Source organism: Zonotrichia albicollis, chromosome 2 (genome assembly GCF_047830755.1).
Source record: "Zonotrichia albicollis isolate bZonAlb1 chromosome 2, bZonAlb1.hap1, whole genome shotgun sequence".
Classification (NCBI taxonomy): Eukaryota; Metazoa; Chordata; class Aves; order Passeriformes; family Passerellidae; genus Zonotrichia; species Zonotrichia albicollis.
In genome coordinates, this window is record NC_133820.1 from 47,246,875 (window position 1) to 47,268,295 (window position 21,421).

At 41.2% G+C, this 21,421-nt stretch overlaps 1 protein-coding gene across 41 annotated transcripts in view; it reads left to right on the forward strand.

Annotated features, from left to right (window-relative positions):
• DLG2 (discs large MAGUK scaffold protein 2) overlaps positions 1 to 20,823 on the forward strand; it is a 993,421-nt gene extending 972,598 nt beyond the window's left edge. For all 41 annotated transcript variants that reach the window (XM_074535042.1, XM_074535043.1, XM_074535044.1 and 38 more), the window contains 6 exons: positions 5,755 to 5,805; positions 6,556 to 6,657; positions 7,521 to 7,693; positions 8,386 to 8,495; positions 15,044 to 15,135; positions 15,871 to 20,823. In XM_074535042.1, coding sequence (XP_074391143.1) covers positions 5,755 to 5,805; positions 6,556 to 6,657; positions 7,521 to 7,693; positions 8,386 to 8,495; positions 15,044 to 15,135; positions 15,871 to 15,977 — 635 coding nt within the window. In that variant the 3' untranslated portion in view covers positions 15,978 to 20,823. The remainder of the gene's footprint in view (positions 1 to 5,754; positions 5,806 to 6,555; positions 6,658 to 7,520; positions 7,694 to 8,385; positions 8,496 to 15,043; positions 15,136 to 15,870) is intronic.
• Positions 20,824 to 21,421: the final 598 nt, after the last annotated feature.

The window sequence follows — 21,421 nt, forward strand, 5'->3', positions numbered from 1 at the left end:
AGTGACAAGCAACAGAAAGAGGAAATGGCCTTGAGCTGCACCAGGGAAGATTTAGATTAGAATTTCTCCACTGAAAATGTTATCAGGCATTGGAGCAGGCTGCCCTTCGAGCAGGCTGCCTATGGACGTGGTTAATTCACCATCCCTAGAGGGATTTAAATGACATGCTCAGCGACATGGTTTAGTGTGACTTGGCAGAGCAGGACTTGTTTTTTCCAACCTAAATGGTTCTATGCTTCCATGATTCTATGAAATCATCAATTCACACCTTGGCCAAAACAAAGAAAACAGGTGTGGGCAAGAAATGACTGGGAAATACAGGGTGTTCTCCTGCAGACTTTCTCATATATCCCTATAAAAACAGGCCAGTTGAAGTCCAGAGTGAGGTGTTCTGCATTTTTTCTAGTGGGTCTCTGGCAATTGTTTTAACATATTTCTCTAACTTTTGCTTCTTATGATGACCATTTAGTGAAAAGTAGCTAGTGTCAAAACCTGTACTACTTGATCATTCCTAGAACCATTCCAAACCAGCAATATTGAAGGATTCTGAGAAATATCCAGGCTGTGACCTGGACAGTGAGGAATAGGGTAGGGGTCACAAATCAACTGGGCTTTTTCCAGGAGATATTCTGATGTGTTCATTATTTTTTAAAAAAATGCATTTCTTAAAAATTTTTTAGCTGAAGTACTGATTATATCTCCAGGGTTAAAAACAGAAGCCAGATATTTTTTTACTTCAAAAATATAATTGAAAGTCCTCCAATGTGGTCTGAAGAGAAAATTCTTTGACCACTTCTAAGCCACTAACAAGAAGTGGCAAAAAGTAAACCAGATTACTTCTGCCAGTGCCGTTAACACTTGGTTTGTTATAAAAAATAGGGCTGGAGCCAACAGTGGGATATTCGTTTTCCCAGCAGATAACCTTCAGCTCCATTAATTTCAGGGCAAACCACAGACACATCTAAGAGTAGAATGTAACACTGTATAAATAATAGTATTTTGGGGCCAGGAAAAAATGCTGGCTTGATGTTGAAGGGGATGAGTTGTTACACAGCTGCTGCTGAATCACACTGCCACGCTCTTATGAAGTCTGTGTTGGTTTATTTGTTCCTGTTCTCAGCAGTAAAGCCACATTTGCAGAGTGGTGTATAAAGTCCTGGTCTAGAAAATTGTTCTTTTTGTGATAAGGACACACACAGCCAATTTTGACTTTTCCCTGGACCAGTTAATCAAACCATGATTCAAAGTTTATTTTGAGCTCTGTAACTTAAAATGTTCTGATTTGTTTTTCAAATCAAGCTTGTAAGGACAGATTTTTTACCATGGACTCATCAGTTTTTATTTTGTGAGACATGATTTTCATAATGGGCATGAATTGCAAGTCTCTCTCTTGCATATGTGTTGTAACACTCATACACATAGTTCAGTAAAGGTTTTATACAGGTGTCATCAAAATTACGCACACTTTGTTGCATCTGTTTAGTCTAATTGCATAACTGGTTGTGATTGCACCACTTACCTAGAGAGGCAATACATAACTAAAAGTTAAAAATAAAGAAAAGTGATAGGAAAAAAACTTTTACCTTCTGTCAGCAAATCAGCAAGTCACTCTTCTAATGAGATTTGAAGATTCAGAACAAGGTTAAAGGAGTCTTGATTATTACAATAGGTTATTGATTAATAAGGACACTTGCACTGGCTCCCAGAATTACTGTATTATTCAGGTATACTCAAACTGGCACAAGTATTGAAGTCTCATTTTATACCCACACAGCTGTATTGATCTTTGCCCATAGACAACCTTTGAGTCTTTGGTTCATGCTCAGACAACTGATGATCATTTTATGTATCGGATTTCCAGCCTTTCACAAATAAATTCCAAAAAATCAATCAATAAATTTCCAAAAATCATATGTTCACATAAATAGAGCCCAGCAGAGGGATTTTGAACCAAATAGAGGCTAGGATATTGTCCAATGTAGCCTGTGCAAAAGAAATTGATTTCACCAAGATCTTGCAAATACAGTTCAGGTAATTAATACGTTATCCCAAAACCTAAATGGATGGTGGCAGTAAAATAAACTTTCTTTGTTTTTAAATCCACATGAGTTACAAAATTCAGACAAGAGCTTGAAAATTAAATTATTTGGCTCATCTACAAGAATTTCACATGTGTATTGATGGTAACCACCACCAATAGTCCAACCATTTAAATGAACCTAAAACTTCTGTTTGATTTTTTAAAAATCATAAACAACTTCTAGCTGTTTTCATTAGTACTTCTTTTTTTTTTTATTTATTTATCTACTTAGATGTCTTTTCAGATTTTTTCATTCACAGTCATTAATAGGATGCCAAAATCTACTGATTTCCACTGCCTAGGTTGCTGAATTAGGGAGGGTGTTTACATGGAGGCTGCCCCATGGCAGGTCACAGCTGCTCTCCCACCCCATTACCCACACAAGGGTGCAGGTACACCAGACCTGTGGAAGCCCTGGATGCTCTGGCAAGGCAGCAGGAAATGGGGTCTTTTTATGGGTTACATAAAAAATGCCTGATATCTAGCAGGTCTGCAATGAAACTGGGTTTGAGACTTTCACAGACTCTCTGCCATCTAATCAAAAAGGAAAAACAGAGGCATCACATTAAGTCCATTTCAGGGCTACCCATCTGAAACCCCATAAAATCCCTCTAAAAGATTAAATTAAGTCTCCTTGTGAAATTTATCTGGCAGCACAGGATCTCGCTGCCCAGTTTATAGAGGTTACGAATTATAACAAACTCCAGGTTATTCTTCTATTCCCAAACATGAGAAAACACCAACTGGCAAACCCAGAGCAGCTTCCCAAAAGGGAAGCAGGGAGTGGTCCAGAGAAAGTGAAAGTTCTCCAATAATTTTACCCATAAGTGTATTACATTTAGGAAACCTTCCCCTCTTTTTTCTTCCATTCCCTTATTTTATTTATTTTTTTTTCTCTTTTTGACTTGATGGGATTTTACTGAAGAACAGGGGAACATACCAAAATCCTACAGAAAGGTTTTTTCTTTTTTTTCTCATTTTGTTTTATCTGTTAAATGTCATGAAGATTTTCCAGATCAATACAGCTAACCTGTGCTAATTAAGCTGTTAATGTGGGTGCTAAATGAGGCTTAGGCAAATGATAAGAGCCTGTGTCCTGATGGATTTCACACTGTGTCTTACACCTCAAAGCCATCACAAGGTTATAGCAACCTGAACATTGATTGACTCTAGAGCTCTTCATTACACTTAATACTTTATGGACTCCTCGCAGTACTGACTGAGTGGAGATCATTAAAGAGTACCATCTGCTAGAGTTAACATGCAAAACAGCCTCTGAGGACCTACAGGATTTTGTCTGGACAGCACATGGCAGGACTTCATTCACTTAGAAATTTAAGCTTCCTTACTCCTTTTTCCAGAAAAGAAAAATAGTGGAAATGGTGCAGCTTTTCCCCAGTCATATTCCCATGCTGAGTCTGGAACTGAGGCCTGAAGATCCTTATCTCAGGAAGATGTCTGTCTTTAAGTGCTTGTAAATCACAGTCAGCCTGAAAGTTTCTCCATACCTACTGCTACACTTTCCAATGGCTTAAACTTCAGCACAATTTTAGTGGGCTGGAGAATTTTTCTTTGCCTTCAATCTGGCCACAAATTCAAAAGACATCTGTAAAACAGGCTCATTTTTCTCCCTAGACCATACCTTACAGAGAGTGTGGATTTACCAAAAGCTTTAGCATGGGAACATGTCTGCCAGAGACTGGACAATGAAGAAAGTAAAATCTGTGCTAGCTTATCAGTGTTGGTTATAAATCTGTGCCAAAGCCAAGTATTAGTCCACCGAAAGAAAAAAAAAAAAAAAAAAAAGAACAATAGTTTCAGAGTTATTGTCTATTTGCCTCCAATTGCTATTGGCACTGTCACTCCCATGAGATTCTGCTGTTTCACTGCAGATGTCTGCATCTGGCTTTGCTGCTTAAATGCTGTTAGGGGACAATGGAGACAAATTCAGGCTTCTGACTTTTTCTCTCCTCACAAAGTAGACATGTAAACTAAGTCAGATGAGTCATGTCTTAGACTAAGGACTTGCCTATTTGTAGGCAGCCATTGGCTCCAAAAGGTATCTAGGGACTAGCTTGACATAAGCATTCAAGCCCCAGGTTTCTGAAATTGGTGACATGAAACTCCTGCTGTGGATCTGTTTGCTATTGAAACAAATACCAAGTTTAAGATGGTATTTGTACAAACAGGCTCCCCTCCATTTGGTTGGCATGTGATGGCTTCATTGCCCACCCTAAGACTGACTTTCTCAGGCTGTTGGAAAATATAGCTTAGGCTCCTGTGGAGTAGAGGACAGACAGTGAAGAAGCATCCCAGTCCACCCTAAAGAGTGGATTTTTTCATCTCCAGAGAAATGAGACATCCCAGTTCTACATCACCTCTAAAATTTACTGAGAGCCTTAAGGGAAACCAATACATGTGATGCATACAACCAAGTGTAATAATAATTCTAGGTTTCCAACTTTGCGAAAAGCCAAAGAAAAGTGATTACAATATCAAACATTTGCAAACAGAAAAGAAAACCCCTTTGTCCACACTCCTCATATGTTATATGGCCTTATCCTCAAATGCTTTCTAATCTCTTCCTTTTATTAAAAATTAGGTTCTCTCCTTTGCTGCTTCAGCACCATTGCTAGGCAGGAGTTAGTCCTGTCATTTCCACCCATCTGTGGATCTTCTCAGAGACTAACCCTGAACTGAGCAAAAATAAAGTCATCATTTTAAAATTTGCTAATTTGTATCTAGAACCTGCCAGAGCTCTCATGTGGCACCAAATATGTGACAGTGACCCAGAAAGAGAAATGAGCAGGAATTATTCATGCTTTAGGTGAGGAATCCTCCTTGGATGGGAGAACAGCAGTGCATCAGGACTGCACACCTGCACCCTATAGTGCCACTTGTTTCTCGTGGCAAATTTCTCTGCTTTAGTTCCCCAAATATCACCATGAGGAAATAGCACTGTCCTGAAAGGGCATAAGGAAGGACAAATGCATACAATAATACAAAACGATGCTGTGAGACCTTCACTGAAGAAATTCAAAACCTGCCTACACATGATCCTGTACAACCTGTTCTAGGTGATTTAGCAGGGGAGGATTGGACTAGATAATCTCCAGAAACTGAAAGTGCCTTTTAGCCCCAACTATTCTGTGAGTCTGTGATTTGTGTTCAGAGAAAGGAGAAGGATCAGAAAATAGCTCATAGCTAGATGTGAGGCTGTGAATGCACTAGACTATGGAAGCTATGCACTGAAGGACAATCAACCAAAACATATATCTATTCTGCACATAAAGATTGTTCTGTCTAGGTAGCCTGTTGATTTACTCTGCAGCAACATGTTAGGGCCTTAACAATAGGAAAAGCATTGCATCTTAAATTGCTGCACTATCCTTATAAACAGCCTTGTATCAAATGACAAATAAAGCTATGTTGCCCATCAATAAAAAAGTCCAACTTCAGTAAATAGAATTGAAACACATGGAAGGGGAGGGTGGGGAAGAGAAAAACTGTGTCCATACATGGAAGTTATAATGGACTTGGAATGGTTCAGGTGAGAGGCTTATCAAGATAGAAGTGTTGAATCTGGTCTGTCTCTATGTGAAGCATTTTATCAAACTTAAGTACCTGACATGTTACTCATCAGCTTCAATCTCTTCTCTTTCTTCTCTCATCAGGAGGCCAAGAGGACTGCATCTTTTCTTATGAACCTGTCACAAGACAGGAAAGTAAGTTTCATCTTCTTTTCTATCACTCTTCCTTATGTTTTTCATTTCAGAATTTGGGGGCCAGCAGAGCAGTAAGCCTTGCTCTGCCAGCCCCAGATTCACTGTGGCTTCCTTATCTTGGATACTCAGTCTATTTTCATATGAAAAACCACAAAATATTGTGGTATTCCTTGGAAGCTACTACTTCTTAACTTTCCCAGGACTCTTCTCCCCAGTTCATTCTCATGGACTAGTACAGAAAATGAATCAGTCTACAAAATACTGATGTAGATTTTCTGGATTTACTGAAATATTGTCACATGGAAAGCCTTTATTATTTTGCTTCTCATGTGATATGTGCCACTGTCCAGGGTAGACAAACATATGGAAAGGCAACCTAAAATGGGAGCACATCCATCTGGTTTAATGGAGGATAAACTCATATAACTTGAGGTGAAAAAAAGGGTGCAATAGCCTTTCCATACCTCATGGAAAAGTCCATCTGCAAGCATCTGGGAGTGACCTTGTTGAGTGGTAGCAAATATGTCTATGTTTCTACACAGTCATTTGACTTGTGCATGAACCATCACTGAGCTCTGCAGTGGTACTCATTCTATTCCCCCTTTTCATGTCAAGAAATAAAATATTCATCAATAAAGTGTTTGTCTAAATTCTCACTTCAGACACCAACCAACTCTGGTTAGTGATATTTGGGTGCATTTATTTATTATTGTGGTAAGGCCATCAAAATGTGATCCTTTTGCTTTTCAGTTAATTACACCAGGCCAGTTATTATTCTGGGTCCTATGAAAGATCGGATCAACGATGATTTGATATCTGAGTTCCCTGATAAGTTTGGCTCATGTGTACCACGTAAGTATGATTCTCCTCCTAGTTCTGCAGCTGAGTGAATGCTATCCCTTGGTGACACACATTAAGTAAATTTCTATGAGAGCAGCGTCCATGAATTATGCACAGTTGGGTTTCTCAAAAGTCATTTTTACATCAGACAGAAAAGGCAAAAAGAACGAATAAATTTAAAACCATTTTTTAAAGGTTGTGGACATCTGGGAAAAAATTCTGAAAAGTTTGAAACTCTAGTAAAATGTAAAAGTTTCAACTCAATTGCACAGCATCCACCAATAAATATACAGAATAATCTGTGATTTGTGTGAGATATGGACTGTTGAATCAGAAAGCAGTGTTAGACCCTGAATTAAAGAGAATATTTATATCTTGGACAATTAGAACTTGCTGTTTATTTGAGGGCCTAATTGCAGTTGTACTTCATTTTAAATGGTTGTCTCTGGCAATACACTAACTTAAAACTACTAGAGATGGGAACAGAATCAGGCTTATAAATAAGGCTAAATTGAGTTGATAAGATCACAATTCATTTTATCACAGTAATAATGTAAAATATAAAATATGAAATGCATTTTATATTTGAGATTTATGTGTGATTCTGCTGAAAAAAGTGGAATTCCACTAAACCCTGATTTTATTTCAGCCTGTATTGATTGGAGGTAAACATTAGAAGGTATTACTACAGAAAGACAGCTTTATTGGCATAGCTCCATTAAAAACAATATGTAGTAGCCAGAGATGTGCTTTCAGATGTGAAGTGCCCTCATGTAGAGTAGACCCAGCATTTTCCACTGAGCAAATCATGGCTGCATTTTTTGCACTTAATGTTTTTGCAGACTTCTTCATCTTCTGTCTTTTGTTTCATGCAGATACCACACGGCCAAAGCGTGACTATGAAGTGGATGGCAGAGATTATCATTTTGTCATTTCAAGAGAACAAATGGAAAAAGATATCCAAGAGCACAAATTTATAGAAGCTGGGCAGTACAATGATAATTTGTATGGAACTAGTGTCCAGTCTGTGAGATTTGTGGCAGAAAGGGTAGGTTGACAGTAGTTTTATGGCTGATGCAACATGATCTGCTTTGTTTCCACATTGTGTCTCAGACATGATTCTCTGCCAAAAATATAAAATAGCTGCAAAATGGCATCCTAATATTTATAGGTTTTATAATGACTCCACAAGTGGAGTCTCCAGCTTTGAATGACATCCTCCTTGGCACTGTCTGTGCTTGGATGTAGTGCCATGGATTCAGGGTTCTAACCCAATGCCTCAAGTACTCTTCAAAACAGCCTCTACTCTTCTCTCTGTAAGAGCAGATAAACTAAATCACATTCAGTGAGGCAAAAGAACAAACCACAGAAAGATTAAATTATTTGCCTCAGGTGACACAGGGAGGCTTTGACGTAAACAAGAACTGAATTAATCACTTCGGATGTGGACGTCCTATTGCTTTTATGAACTGATTTTCCTCATCTCAAGAAAATCCTCCTGCCCCTGCAAATTTCACCCCAGTAAAAAATAAATCCCAAGTTTGTTCCCATATCACCAGTGCATACTTATACTGGCACCAAAGCAAAGGAAAGAACACAGCGTAGTGGAACCTGTACCCTGGGCTACTCCTGCCTTGGTGTGCCAGTAATGGCCCCATTCCAGGGCGCTGTGTCACTGATTTGCTTCCTATCTTTAGCAAAGTCAGCAAAAATAAACACATGCTCATCTGTTTCCAACAGGGCAAGCACTGTATACTTGATGTGTCAGGAAATGCTATCAAACGACTACAAGTTGCACAACTCTATCCCATTGCTATCTTCATTAAGCCCAAATCATGGGAGCCTCTGATGTGAGTATAAACTTCTTCAGGCATTTTATTATTTTCAAGTACAGCCTCAAGTGGCACCACACAGGTCTTGAGTCTACATTTGGCTTGTTGTCTAAAATTATTAATAATGAGATGAAGTAGGAAGAGTTCCTTTAGAACCTGTCATCCACTGTATCCTGGTACCTCAAGGAACAAGCCATAGCTTTGAACCTTTCAGACTGGCACACATGGGATTATGTGCTGGACCACGAAGAACTCCCTGCCAGTGCTTGGTGTACTTGCTCCAACCTGTGCAATGAGTTCATCGGGGACTCAGTCACACAGCTTGGCTTGTCCCATGTTCCCTCAGGTGCTCTTGGGCTTTACAGCCTGGCCAAGGGCACAACCCTGTTAAACCTGTGTCAGACTTGAGGTGTGTTCCTCTTCACCCGCCCTTCATTTACCTGCAGGTCTGTAAGAGGATAGGCAAGGAGCCATGGGACTGGAGAAGGGCAAACATAGCAATAGAGTGAAAGAGAAGGCACCAGCTCCATGCTGCCAAGGCTGTCTGAGGTGGCACGTACTTTAAGGGATAAGAGCAAAACTCAATGTAAGATCAGTAAGATGAACTTCAGCACAGACAAAGGAGAGACAATGAAAGACATGAGTACAAGCAGGGAATAATTTAGCTATAGCACTGCAGAAAAGTATCTGGTAGTTGAGGTGGATCACACAGGAAAACAAATGGATGGGTAATGTGATTGCAAAAACAAAAAAGATTTTTTTTTTGTGGGCTGTATCAGTGTTGTGTAAGGACACAATAGACTGCTATTTTGTTTTACTGCGGCCTCAGCTGGAGTGCTGGCCTAATTCTGGGTTCCATCCTGCTGGCAGAGGAGGAGGAGAAATTATATAGTGTCACAGAGAGAAGGCTGAGGAAGAAGTATGGAATTGATATTTATCCAGAGTTAAAATTCAGAAAAAAATATATGGTTATCAAGTTGTTTTCCATATACACTTACAGTTATGCAAGAGCTATCAGCTTAATTTGCTGTGATAGGGGTGAAATTTTGAATTCAGTGCCACTTCTGTTCAATATTTTTACTGATGACATGGATGAGGGGATTGAGTCTCTCATTAGTAAATTTGCAGGCTACACTAAGCTGGGAGCATGTGTTGATCTGTTGGAAGGTAGGAGGGCTCCACAGACAGACCTGGAACGGTTGGATGGATGGGCAGAGTCCAATAGGATGACGTTTAGTAAGTCCAAGTGCTGAGTCCTGCATTTTGGGCCATAATAACTCCCTGCAATGCTACAGGCTGGGGACAGTGTGGCTGGACAGTGCCCAGGTGGAAAACCTGGAGGTTTTCTGGGACCTGGGGGCACTGATGACAGCCAGCTGAACATGAGCCAGCAGTGCTCTGGGGCCCAAGAAGGCCAAGGGCATCCTGGCCTGTGTCAGGAACAGTGTGGCCAGCAGGAGCAGAGAGGTCATTCCTTCTCCTGTACCCAGCACTGGTGAGGGCAAACCTTGAGTGCTGTGTCCAGCTCTGGGCCCTCAGTTTGGGAAGGACATTGAGACGCTTGAGCACATCCAGAGGAGGCAATGAGGCTGGAGAGGGGCTGGGAACACAAACCCTGTGAGGAACGGCTGAGGGAGCTGGGGGTGTTTAGCCTGGAGAAAAGGAGACTCAGGGGTGACCTTGTCACTCTCTAAACTCCCTGAAAGGGGCTGTAGCCTGGTGGGGTTGGTCTCTTTCTCCAGGCAGCAACTGACAGAACCAGAGGACACAGCCTCAAACTGTGTCAAGGGAAATAGGGGTTGAATATTAGGAAAAAGTTTTTACTGAGAGAGTGATCAAGTACTGGAACTGTCTGACCAGGGAGGTGGTGGTGTCATCATTCCTGGATGTGTTTAAAAAAGGACTGGATGTGGGACTTGGTGCCATGGTTTAGTTGAGGTGATAGGGAATGGGTTGGACTCGAAGATCTTGAAGGTCTCTTCCAACCTGGTGATTCCATGATTCTGTGATTCCCCTCCCCCATTGCTCTGCAAATGCCAGGTAGTGCCATGGGTTTGTGTTTGACAGCTAAAACATTGGCACTCCCCCTCCTGTGACAGATGCGTGTGTGGTGATGGTAACAGTGTACCTGCAGCCACTGGTCATGGAGCTGGAGAATTCCAACATGACCCATCCCTGGAATATGCATTGTTCTAGGCCCTACCTTTGGCAATGAGCTTGTTGTATGTCCAGCCACATTACAAGGAGTGATGCACAATATCTGGTGCTTGCACAGCACCATCCTGACTTCCTGATTTTTCTTCCAGCCTACAATTCAATCATATTCTGATTTTGTTGCTGTATAAAAGGGGAAGAGTAGTCTGATATACCACCTTCTGCACTGATTGTTTTAACAGAGATCTTAACATACAGTTTTCCCATTCATAAAACATTTCCATTATTTGTTTAATGCTGTCATTGCCTCTGGAGTGATTAAAAAAAAAAAAAAAACACAAAGTAAATAAAAGTGGCCCTTACTCTGAAAAAATACATCAGGCAGAACCAGAAAAGTGGCAATAACATAAAGGCTTTGTGGATTTGATGTTAGAACAGCAAATCCTTGAATAGACTGAATGGTGTTATAAACATGCAAAATATTATGACAATCATCCTGTTGTTGAACCAAAGCAATGCTAATACTTCACTTAGGACAATAAAACAAGGGGGCTGTTCAAGAAATGCCTGGACTTGGCACTCAGTGCTGTGGTCTAGTTAACAAGGTGGTGATCAGTCAAAGGTTGGACTTGATGATCTTGGAGGTCTTTTTCAACTTAATGATTCTGTGATTCAGTCTTTTTTAGGTATTTAAGTACTGCAACACAAAAAGAATTAGAGCTTAATCTGACATAACTATTACTCCTGTTCATACAAATGAGTTAAAAGCCACTTCAATAGCAAAGCCAAAACGCAAAAAAAAATCTAATCACAAGATGCAGAGAAACAAAGACAAAAGCTTTATCTGTCATCAAAATTAGCACATAAAGTTGTAGTCTCTCATTTATGCATATGCTCATTTGCTCATTTATGGTCCCTTCGCTCTTCTTACCTCCCCATCAGATGCCCTTCAGCCATCTGAAGGGGAGGTAACAAGAGTGAAGGGACCATAAATCAGGTTTGCACCTGCTCTTGAAAGAGGACATGGCCATTGCTGTAAACAAACTGCTCCATCACTCCTTCCTTCCTTCCTTCCTTCCTTCCTTCCTTCCTTCCTTCCTTCCTTCCTTCCTTCCTTCCTTCCTTCCGCCACTTCCTTCCTTCCTTCCTTCCTTCCTTCCTTCCTTCCTTCCTTCCTTCCTTCCTTCCTTCCTTCCTTCCGCCACTTCCTTCCGCCACTTCCTTCCGCCACTTCCTTCCTTCCGCCACTTCCTTCCGCCACTTCCTTCCTTCCGCCACTTCCTTCCTTCCGCCACTTCCTTCCTTCCTTCTGCCACTTCCTTCCGCCACTTCCTTCCGCCACTTCCTTCCGCCACTTCCTTCCGCCACTTCCTTCCTTCCGCCACTTCCTTCCTTCCGCCACTTCCTTCCGCCACTTCCTTCCGCCACTTCCTTCCTTCCTTCCGCCACTTCCTTCCTTCCTTCCTTCCGCCACTTCCTTCCTTCCGCCACTTCCTTCCTTCCTTCCTTCCTTCTGCCACTTCCTTCCTTCCTTCCGCCACTTCCTTCCTTCCTTCCGCCACTTCCTTCCGCCACTTCCTTCCTTCCTTCCTTCCTTCCGCCACTTCCTTCCTTCCTTCCTTCCGCCACTTCCTTCCGCCACTTCCTTCCTTCCCTCCTTCCTTCCGCCACTTCCTTCCGCCACTTCCTTCCGCCACTTCCTTCCTTCCGCCACTTCCTTCCGCCACTTCCTTCCTTCCTTCCTTCCGCCACTTCCTTCCTTCCGCCACTTCCTTCCTTCCTTCCTTCCGCCACTTCCTTCCTTCCTTCCTTCCGCCACTTCCTTCCTTCCGCCACTTCCTTCCGCCACTTCCTTCCGCCGCTTCCTTCCTTCCTTCCGCCACTTCCTTCCTTCCTTCCGCCACTTCCTTCCTTCCGCCACTTCCTTCCTTCTGCCACTTCCTTCCTTCCTTCCGCCACTTCCTTCCGCCACTTCCTTCCTTCCCTCCTTCCTTCCGCCACTTCCTTCCGCCACTTCCTTCCGCCACTTCCTTCCTTCCGCCACTTCCTTCCGCCACTTCCTTCCTTCCGCCACTTCCTTCCTTCCGCCACTTCCTTCCTTCCGCCACTTCCTTCCTTCCGCCACTTCCTTCCTTCCTTCCTTCCTTCCTTCCTTCCTTCCTTCCTTCCTTCCTTCCTTCCTTCCTTCCTTCCTTCCGCCACTTCCTTCCTTCCTTCCGCCACTTCCTTCCTTCCTTCCGCCACTTCCTTCCTTCCTTCCTTCCTTCCTTCCTTCCTTCCTTCCTTCCTTCCTTCCTTCCTTCCTTCCTTCCTTCCGCCACTTCCTTCCGCCACTTCCTTCCGCCACTTCCTTCCGCCACTTCCTTCCGCCACTTCCTTCCGCCACTTCCTTCCGCCACTTCCTTCCTTCTGCCACTTCCTTCCTTCCGCCACTTCCTTCCTTCCGCCACTTCCTTCCTTCCTTCCATCCATCCATCCATCCATCCATCCATCCATCCATCCATCCATCCATCCCTCCACCACTCTCCTACATGGCTCCACCTGGTTTACTCCCAGAGGCATGCTTTTTCATACCCTCCAATCAGCCTCTCTCTCTAGAGGAATGAGGACAGTGGTGAGATCATGGGAATGAGAAATGGAATAAGAAAGAACCTGCCTGGGTGAGCTCTTCACTGGGAGAGGAGGAAAACCCTAGAACATATGCACTATATTTTGAATTCACCAGCTGTGCAGGTCCCCAGCTAAGAAATAAGAAATAGAAGGGGCTCCAGTATGACGGCACTTCAATTTCATCATGAAAAATGGACATCATGATCCTCCCCCTTCTCCATCCTCTCTTTTAAGGGCACAGAATGGGCAGTCAGGAATACAACTAGCATGGTTTTATACCCCAGGCAAATCTAAAACCTGAAAGTGTAATGCAAATTTCTACCTGTTTCACAGTACTTCCTATTTTAAGCACTTCTTTATATTTTAGTATTATCTTTTCTGCTGTTCAAAGATCTTGAGAAAGACTTCTCAAAAATTTACCAGAAACAGATTTGAAAGGAAGAGGATGTTGTCAGCATTACAATATTGGTTAAGTGCCCATAAGATGAAAATGTTAAGTTTACCTAAGAATTTGGAGAGGTGTATCCCACTACAAGACAGAGTTTTAGTTCAGTCACCCAAAGCAGGGGTATCTGATGTGAAGTCCACCTGATTAGATAGCCATCTTTCCAATAAATCGAATTAGTATTATTACAAATTTAGCAGAACAACACATGGATTATATTAAACCTTTTTATATAATTTACAAATAACTGACATAAATTTAAAATAATATCTTTCTTAGCCTTCATTTTATGAACCTGCCTTCTCCATGGCATTAGTACTTGCAAAGGGATTTTTCTAAGCATTGTTCCCAGCTATACAGTTACTTGTATAGGTAGGCAGCTTTAAGCCATTTCTGGAAACTTCTTTTTGCATCCTGGACATCTCCCAGGATGTTTTTCAGAAGTCAAGTAGGTGTTAGCTGTAGCAAGTTCATACTGTTGTGCACTTCATAGAGCTTTTTTCTTTTCACACTATCATGTCCATAATTTCCGACATGCATCACCCATGCCATACTGTATACAGTCCATTACCATGTAATCATATGATTCAGTGCAAGGCATAAAATCAGATTTATGCTCTCCTACTTGCCTCAGAAAATTTCTGTTATGTTTTAAGAAAAAAATTAATCTACGCTGGGAAAAAATGCTAGAACAAGCAAACTCTATTTAGACATCTACAGGCACGAGTATAAAGCAGTGAATGAGCATGTAATACCTGAGCATGCATGGGCAATACAACTCATTTCCTAAAGTTATTAAATAGTGTTTCTGTTGAAACAGAAATGCTCCATCAAATAACAAAATGTTGAAGAAACCAGAATATTACCATTTGTCTTTTTTTTATATATTCATTAGCACAAAATAAGTGGTCAGTACAACCTTACCCATCTGAGACCACCAGCTGAGTCTGGGAGACACAGAGGTTCCTGACAGAGCTTCAGGCAGGAGTGCTGAGTGCTCAGACTATGGGACATCCCTGATTCCAGACCTATCTATGGACTCCTGATGTCTCAAGCCTATCTCAGTTAGCAGCTGCCAGACCTAGGCCTTGTATTTTGTTGAAAATGTAGAGTATTGAACCCAAGATAAAAATTTGGTGGAGAAAAGTGAAATGAGAAACAGTCTGAAGAAGTAATTTTGTACTACAGAGAATGAAATTAAATTGAAAATATTGAAGCTGTCCATGAACTGTTGGAAGAATTTTACCATTTCATTCTTTTACCAATCTCAATCCATCTGTGATTCAGTTGAGCATGCCTTTTGAAAACCATTCTAGCAAGGATCTAAACTTTTTGATTACTTCCTCCATGTTTCTAGGGAAATGAATAAACGTCTTACAGAGGAACAAGCAAAGAAAACCTATGATCGAGCAATTAAATTAGAACAAGAATTTGGAGAATATTTCACAGGTATGTTTTTATTAATACCATTTTTTCCCCCTAAGATATAATCTTTTATTGCAAAACTACTAGATCAATCCTGTCTTTGAGCTAGGGTACCTGTCAGTATGGTGTGCCCAGAGCAAGGACTTCTGGCTTGCGAGTAGTATTTCCTTGAAATTCAAGAGCAGTTGAGGCACTTGATTCCTCAAAAGTTTGATGTCCTGAAGGAGTATCTATGCAGAGGGAAATTAAGGGACAACCACTGTGCTTTGTGTTATAGTTATTTTACCTTCTGTCAGCTTGGGCCTGATCTTGTTAACCTCAGCAGCCAAGAGTTTTATATTATTATTTTATATTATACCCAGATATTATGTATATTATTTTATATTATAACCAGATCCGAAAGGTTGCAAACCTGCTGCTGCTCACTGTTGAAGTAGGTTCTAAATTGAAGTGTAAAGCATGACCTCCAGCAGTGGGAGGATCTCTTATGCTGCCCTCCCAGGACAGAAGTGCTAGTTCTCTGAACTAACCTGGCTCAGTCTTCTCAGTATGAGCAGTGGGATGGGTCTCTGCCACAGGCAGGTGCCATTGATTTGAACTTAGCTGTCATCTGCAGGGGTATGACTTTTCCATAAATATCTCAGCATGCCAGTATTCTTTCTCATTCCATAAGTATCTATGAGTATGCTGAAGATCTTCTGACACTGGATGCTGTTTCTATCAATTAAAAGAAATATTGATATGTTTTCTCTACTGCAGCTATTGTCCAAGGAGATAGCTTAGAAGATATATATAATCAATGCAAACTTGTAATTGAAGAACAATCTGGGCCTTTCATCTGGATTCCTTCAAAGGAAAAATTATAAATTAGCCACTGCACCTCTGATTACGACGGGAGAATATTTAGAAGAAAACTATAATATACTATTTGGAGGCTTTCCTTTTTTTGTTGCATTTATGTTCTTTGCAGTCAATGTGAATTTTGATGAATGTACAACACAAAGTGTTTGAAGCCATGAAGGACACTGATGGGTCAAAGGGTAGGAACAAAAAGACTTCTACCATATAAAGCAAATCTGTTGTGTGCTCAGAGCACGAGTTGTAGGTATAAACTTTTGACGTGGAGACCCTCTGTCAAGGGGAGCTAAGCCACCTCCTGTGCCCATGCGGACATTTTGATCAATTTCAATGGCTGAGCTCAGTGTGTTGATTGCTTTAGAGAAGTTCCCAGCTCTTGAACCTCACAGAGGGCTTGATCCTGCAAGGCGCTCAGCACTTGACCGCAATTCCTACACATGAGTAGCCTGTTGACTTGGAGTCTCCTGTGACCCTTCCCCATGCCAATCAGTCCCACCAGTTCAGTAGGACTGTTCCCGTGCTCAAAGCTAGGCACAGGCTTAAGCATTTTTGCTAGATCAGGGCCACACGCACCTTGCAAAATCAAGCTCAGAGTATTTGGTCCGCTTCCTACTGAGGTCACTGTGGGGACACTCTGTGACCTGACTGGGAGGTGGGTCCTGTTCCAAGCTTGTCATTGCACATTTGTAGTTGGTACACCTCGACTTTGGTAACTATGCACATCTTTTGATTTCTGAAACCAAGTCAAACTTTTTTTTTCCCCCCTTTGGAAGCACTATTTCATCAGGAACTACCAACAATATGGTTTATTTTAATGGTGTTTAGGGGTGGGAGAGGATGGAAGCATTTCGCACCACACACATGTGCACTCAAACACATTCCCATGCAGACAGACACATGTATGAGGATTCACAGCACCTATGTTAACAAGGAGGGATACAACTGGGAAAAGCTTTAAAATTTTTGATTGTCTATTTTATCATTTATATTGATAGAAGGCACTTAAAGATGGAATAATTTATAAAAATAAAAATATATTGATGTATAGAAACTAATTTCTATAGGTAAAATGTTTTTGTGAAGATATTTTGTAAAGATTAATTAATTGAAAGATTAAATATTTACACCCTTGTGCGACTGTCAAATGTAAAGAGGACCATCAAGTTGCATTATACCTCTTCCATAAAAGATTCTCTATTATTAATGACAAGCAAGAAAATTCCTTAAAGAGTAGTTGTCATATTTTTTTTCTTTCAATTTAATCCTCTCCCTTGCCTCTGTTTAATCATTATGAACTCCTGTGGAAAGATCTCTTGAACTCACTGCCCTGTAGGAATTTTCTGAACACAAAAGGATAATGCATTTTTGAGAGGGACAACTATTCAGAAGCAAAATGTCAGTGCTTAAACACAGCTAATAATTTCTCTTGTAGGAAGGAGGCACCCTTAATCCCCAAATGTTTTATGACTCTTCCTGTTTCCCTCAGGGAAATAACAAAAGCATTTGATCTTTCCTCTCTTTGCAGGCGGGTCACCAACTAACTTGTATCTTCATTCATTTCACAGTCAACAAGGGTCTTAAAAGCAAAACCTGAGGCAATAGACATTTGTGAGGGATTTGGGGAAAGTCTGTGGAATTGCAGTCTGGGGTGTACAGAAGGGGAGAAGGAGGCATTTTTTTTCTCGTTTCACATTGCCCTTCTTCTGTATAGTGATGCCATTCCTCACTGACTTACAAGGGGACAACTGCAACAGATGCTATGACAGTAAAACTGAATTGCCTTTGCTGCTGCTGGACCATGTTCTCTACAAAACCCACACTCCTGCCTCTGCTGCACTGCAGAAGTGCAATGCTTATAGCTGGTGGCTACAGCAGCCCTAATGCTTACGGATGTCTTCAGGGCAAATGCTAAATAGACTCCTCTGGCCCTTGTCTGCCTGAAGCTTACACTTGTGCACCCTGTCCGGCTGACAGGGCTTCCCAGCACCTTCCGCGGACAGCGCGACGAGCTGGATGTTTGCAAAAGCCACCAGCAGTGACAGGGTTAAAAACACGGGCATTTTACTGGCTCTTGAGCGGGCCTCTCATGCTTACTGCCCAGCTATGGTAACTCTGAGAAGTTCACACTTCTTTAACTATTTTTCCTGCCTGGTCAGCACAGCTTTATAAACAAGGGTATCAGTTAAGTCTCCAGAAGAGCTTTGTAACCAGAAGGGCTATAAACCTTTTTTTTTTAATATTAATTAATGAATGCTTTGATTTTGGATAATTATGCAGAAGTCCACAGAGTGACCCCAGATCTTTGGAAGCCATGGATTTTTCCATGCTGGCAAAATACTATTGCCCCAGGTTGGGAAATAGCCCACCAGACCTGAAAAACCAAGTATCCTAAAGCAGGAACTTCATTCTAATTTTCAGCTCTGTTTTTAAGCAATCAATCACATCTGCTTCTTTGTTTCTTAGTTCAGCATGCAGCCTTTTATGGTACTATCCTACTAGTAACTGTTTTGCTTTGTCATGTGCTGTGCTTTACAGTGAACAGTAACACTACGGCTGAGTACAATCAATTTTTCCATCAGTCCTTGGTTACTGTAGTTACATTATTTATTTTTCCCTGTCTGTTGTTTGTGCTTCCATTTTAGAGTTGACATTGCACTTCTTCTTTTTTTTTTTTTTAAATAAAACGTATATTTAAAAACAAATCGTCAAGAGAATCAGTGAGAGGTCTTATTTCCCTTAGGACTTGTACTCCCATTTGTTTTGTGTGTTGATGTTTTGCGTTCCATGTCGCAGCATCCTAAGAGCTGCAGTCCATTTTTGCATTGCAGCTGTTCAGATCATACTGGGTGGTAGTGGGAGGAGGAAGAAAAGCATAAGACTCATGCAAAATTACATCTGGTGAAAAAGAAGTCCAAACTCACAACCCACAGCAATTGGCGCCCGACTCCATATTGGTGCTAACACAGCTTAGCATAATTAGATTCCTTTTCTGTCCGTGTTAAAGACTTGGGAGCGTCTAACCATGAGACCAATGCAAATGCTGGACCCTTTAGGAAAAGTGCCAGATCACACCCCTGGTGCTATATCTCATGTTCTGGCACAGTGTGTAGCACCATAGGGTCTAAGCAGAATCAAAATTATCACAGCTTTTTGTCCACCCATGAATGATCACAGTTACATCTTGCTAGCTTTGTGCAGATGTGCAATATTACAAATGAATTATTTTTCCTTGCCACAAACAAAAAAAAAAATAAAAAAATCTTCCATGCACTGACTCATTGAGAGCTTGCTAACAGGGCTCAGTGGAATGGCACTTCTTTACTGATCTTACGGTCTGACCATCGACCAGTGGAAGAGCCTCTTTCTTGCTTAATCCCCCTTCCTACCTTCCTGCAGAGGTACCCTGTCCATGCTAGCGCTTTGTAATTTCTTTGGTAGTAAAGGCTGTTTCTAGATCAATATTCTGTGATGTAATTGTGTTTGTAGCTAGCATGGTTTGATGCTCCGGTGTGGATAGGGTCCTAACAACCACTCAGTGAAAGTCAAGGATAAGAAATCTCTCCATTGCACTGAAATTACAAATCCTCTTCCTGGAGAGCAGTGTGGTACCTGAGCTAATAACCACTACGAGCCAGCAACAGTGTCCTAGGTACACAACATCCACCTACCTATTTACATTAGTTTTCTATGGAGAAATTGTTGGCATTACACCTTCACTGTTACTCGCTCATCAGCACCCAGTCAAATTGTATTTTTCTTTTGGTTTTCTTATATTTTAGTTTTTGTTTTTCAAATTGTATCCCTGAGCAGAGGATTTAGTGCGTGAAAACACATGAGGATATTTGTAGGTATACATATATATATCCTCCTGTGTTGAGGATATATATCCTCCTCCTGTGTTGAGGAAAAAGTATCAACCTCCTTTTTCAGATGCAGATTTAAAGCCATAATATCTGCCATGTTCACAGAAAGTGGTCTTTTATCCTTCACAGCTTTTAATCTCAATATTTTCCCTCTTGAACACTTTGCCTGTCATGTTATGCATGTGGTACACTGTGCAACTGCATTCAAGCCCCTTCCTTGGTGGAATAAACTTTTTTCTTTCCCATTAAAAATCAGACATTTTGTCAATTGGTTCAGGAAAAAGGATGAGGTTATTATGCTAAAAAAAGAAAGTTTGCATTCTAGGACACAAGTCAGCATCAAAGCTAACAACCGATAACATATAAAATCTGTCCAGCATATAGCTGGCCTAGATCCTCAGCTGGTGGAAATCACAGTCACTCCTCTGGTTTCAATGGAGTCCATCCCACTTATACCCCTGAAGTTAAACATCCACCCTCCTCATCACACTGATTTTTTTGCATCTTTGTAAAACACCAAGGCCACCCAATTAAACAGTGGCTCAGCGCTTTCCATCATTATTTACTGCTTATTTTACTGTAACATCCAGAGGGCCAAGTCATGGACCAAGATCCTTTTGAGGCCAGTGCTGTGAAATTGCTAACAAAAAGACGCCAAGGGCCAAATGGTTTGCAGAAGACTTCAGCTGCATCTCACCAAGAGCTATAGAACTATCACTTCATTGGCCCTTTCTGAGACCCTGCCTGTAAGGTGAAAAGCACCAGAGGCGATCCATCATCTCTCACAGCACATTAGCAGCTTACACTTTCTGGCCCTACAGCACAGGCAACTTGCCCTGATGTAAAACAGCATTTCTGGGCTTGAGAGCCGGCATCCTAGCAAGGTCTTTGGTGCAGGGGGGAAAAGCATTAAAAAAAAAGGAAAAAAAATGGCAACACTGTTGGCTCTTAGTGGGATAGCCTTTTAATTTCTGGATTTGTGGTCCTAAATTTGAATTGGCCAGTTTGAATTTCTGAGTGCAGCAAGCTGCTCCCTTCAGCACAATGTCCGGCGTGCGTCTCTTTAGCAGGATGTTTCTCAGTCCAGCTGTAGTGTGGGGTACTCAGAATCTGAACTGGAGTTTACAAAACACCCTGTCCAGCTTACACTCCTGTTATGTGTAAATACTCTGCGCATCCATTCCATTTGTGTAAAGAATAAAGCACACACAATTATAAAAATTAAGCTGTATATTTCATACTAGCTGTGTCCTTGCTTATTTATTCTAGTCCAAGCTCTCAGCTGTGGTTGAGTTGTAAATGCTTGATAGAGTGTTTATAAATATGTCATGAATTTTATTATAAAATATTAATATTAAAGCATTTTTACACTTTATAGCAAATTGCTTCTTCACAAGGCATAATTTGTCTTTTTTCCTTGGAGCAGAATAGTAAAAGAGAAATATGCTTTTATTTTGTCTTGAGATATTACATCTATCACACAAGACTGACACAAGTCTGGAATTAGGAGGATGGTTTCGCAAATTACTAAGACACCTTTTTCCTTCTTGCCCTTTTTATTTCCTTTTTACTTCACATTGATGTGGAAG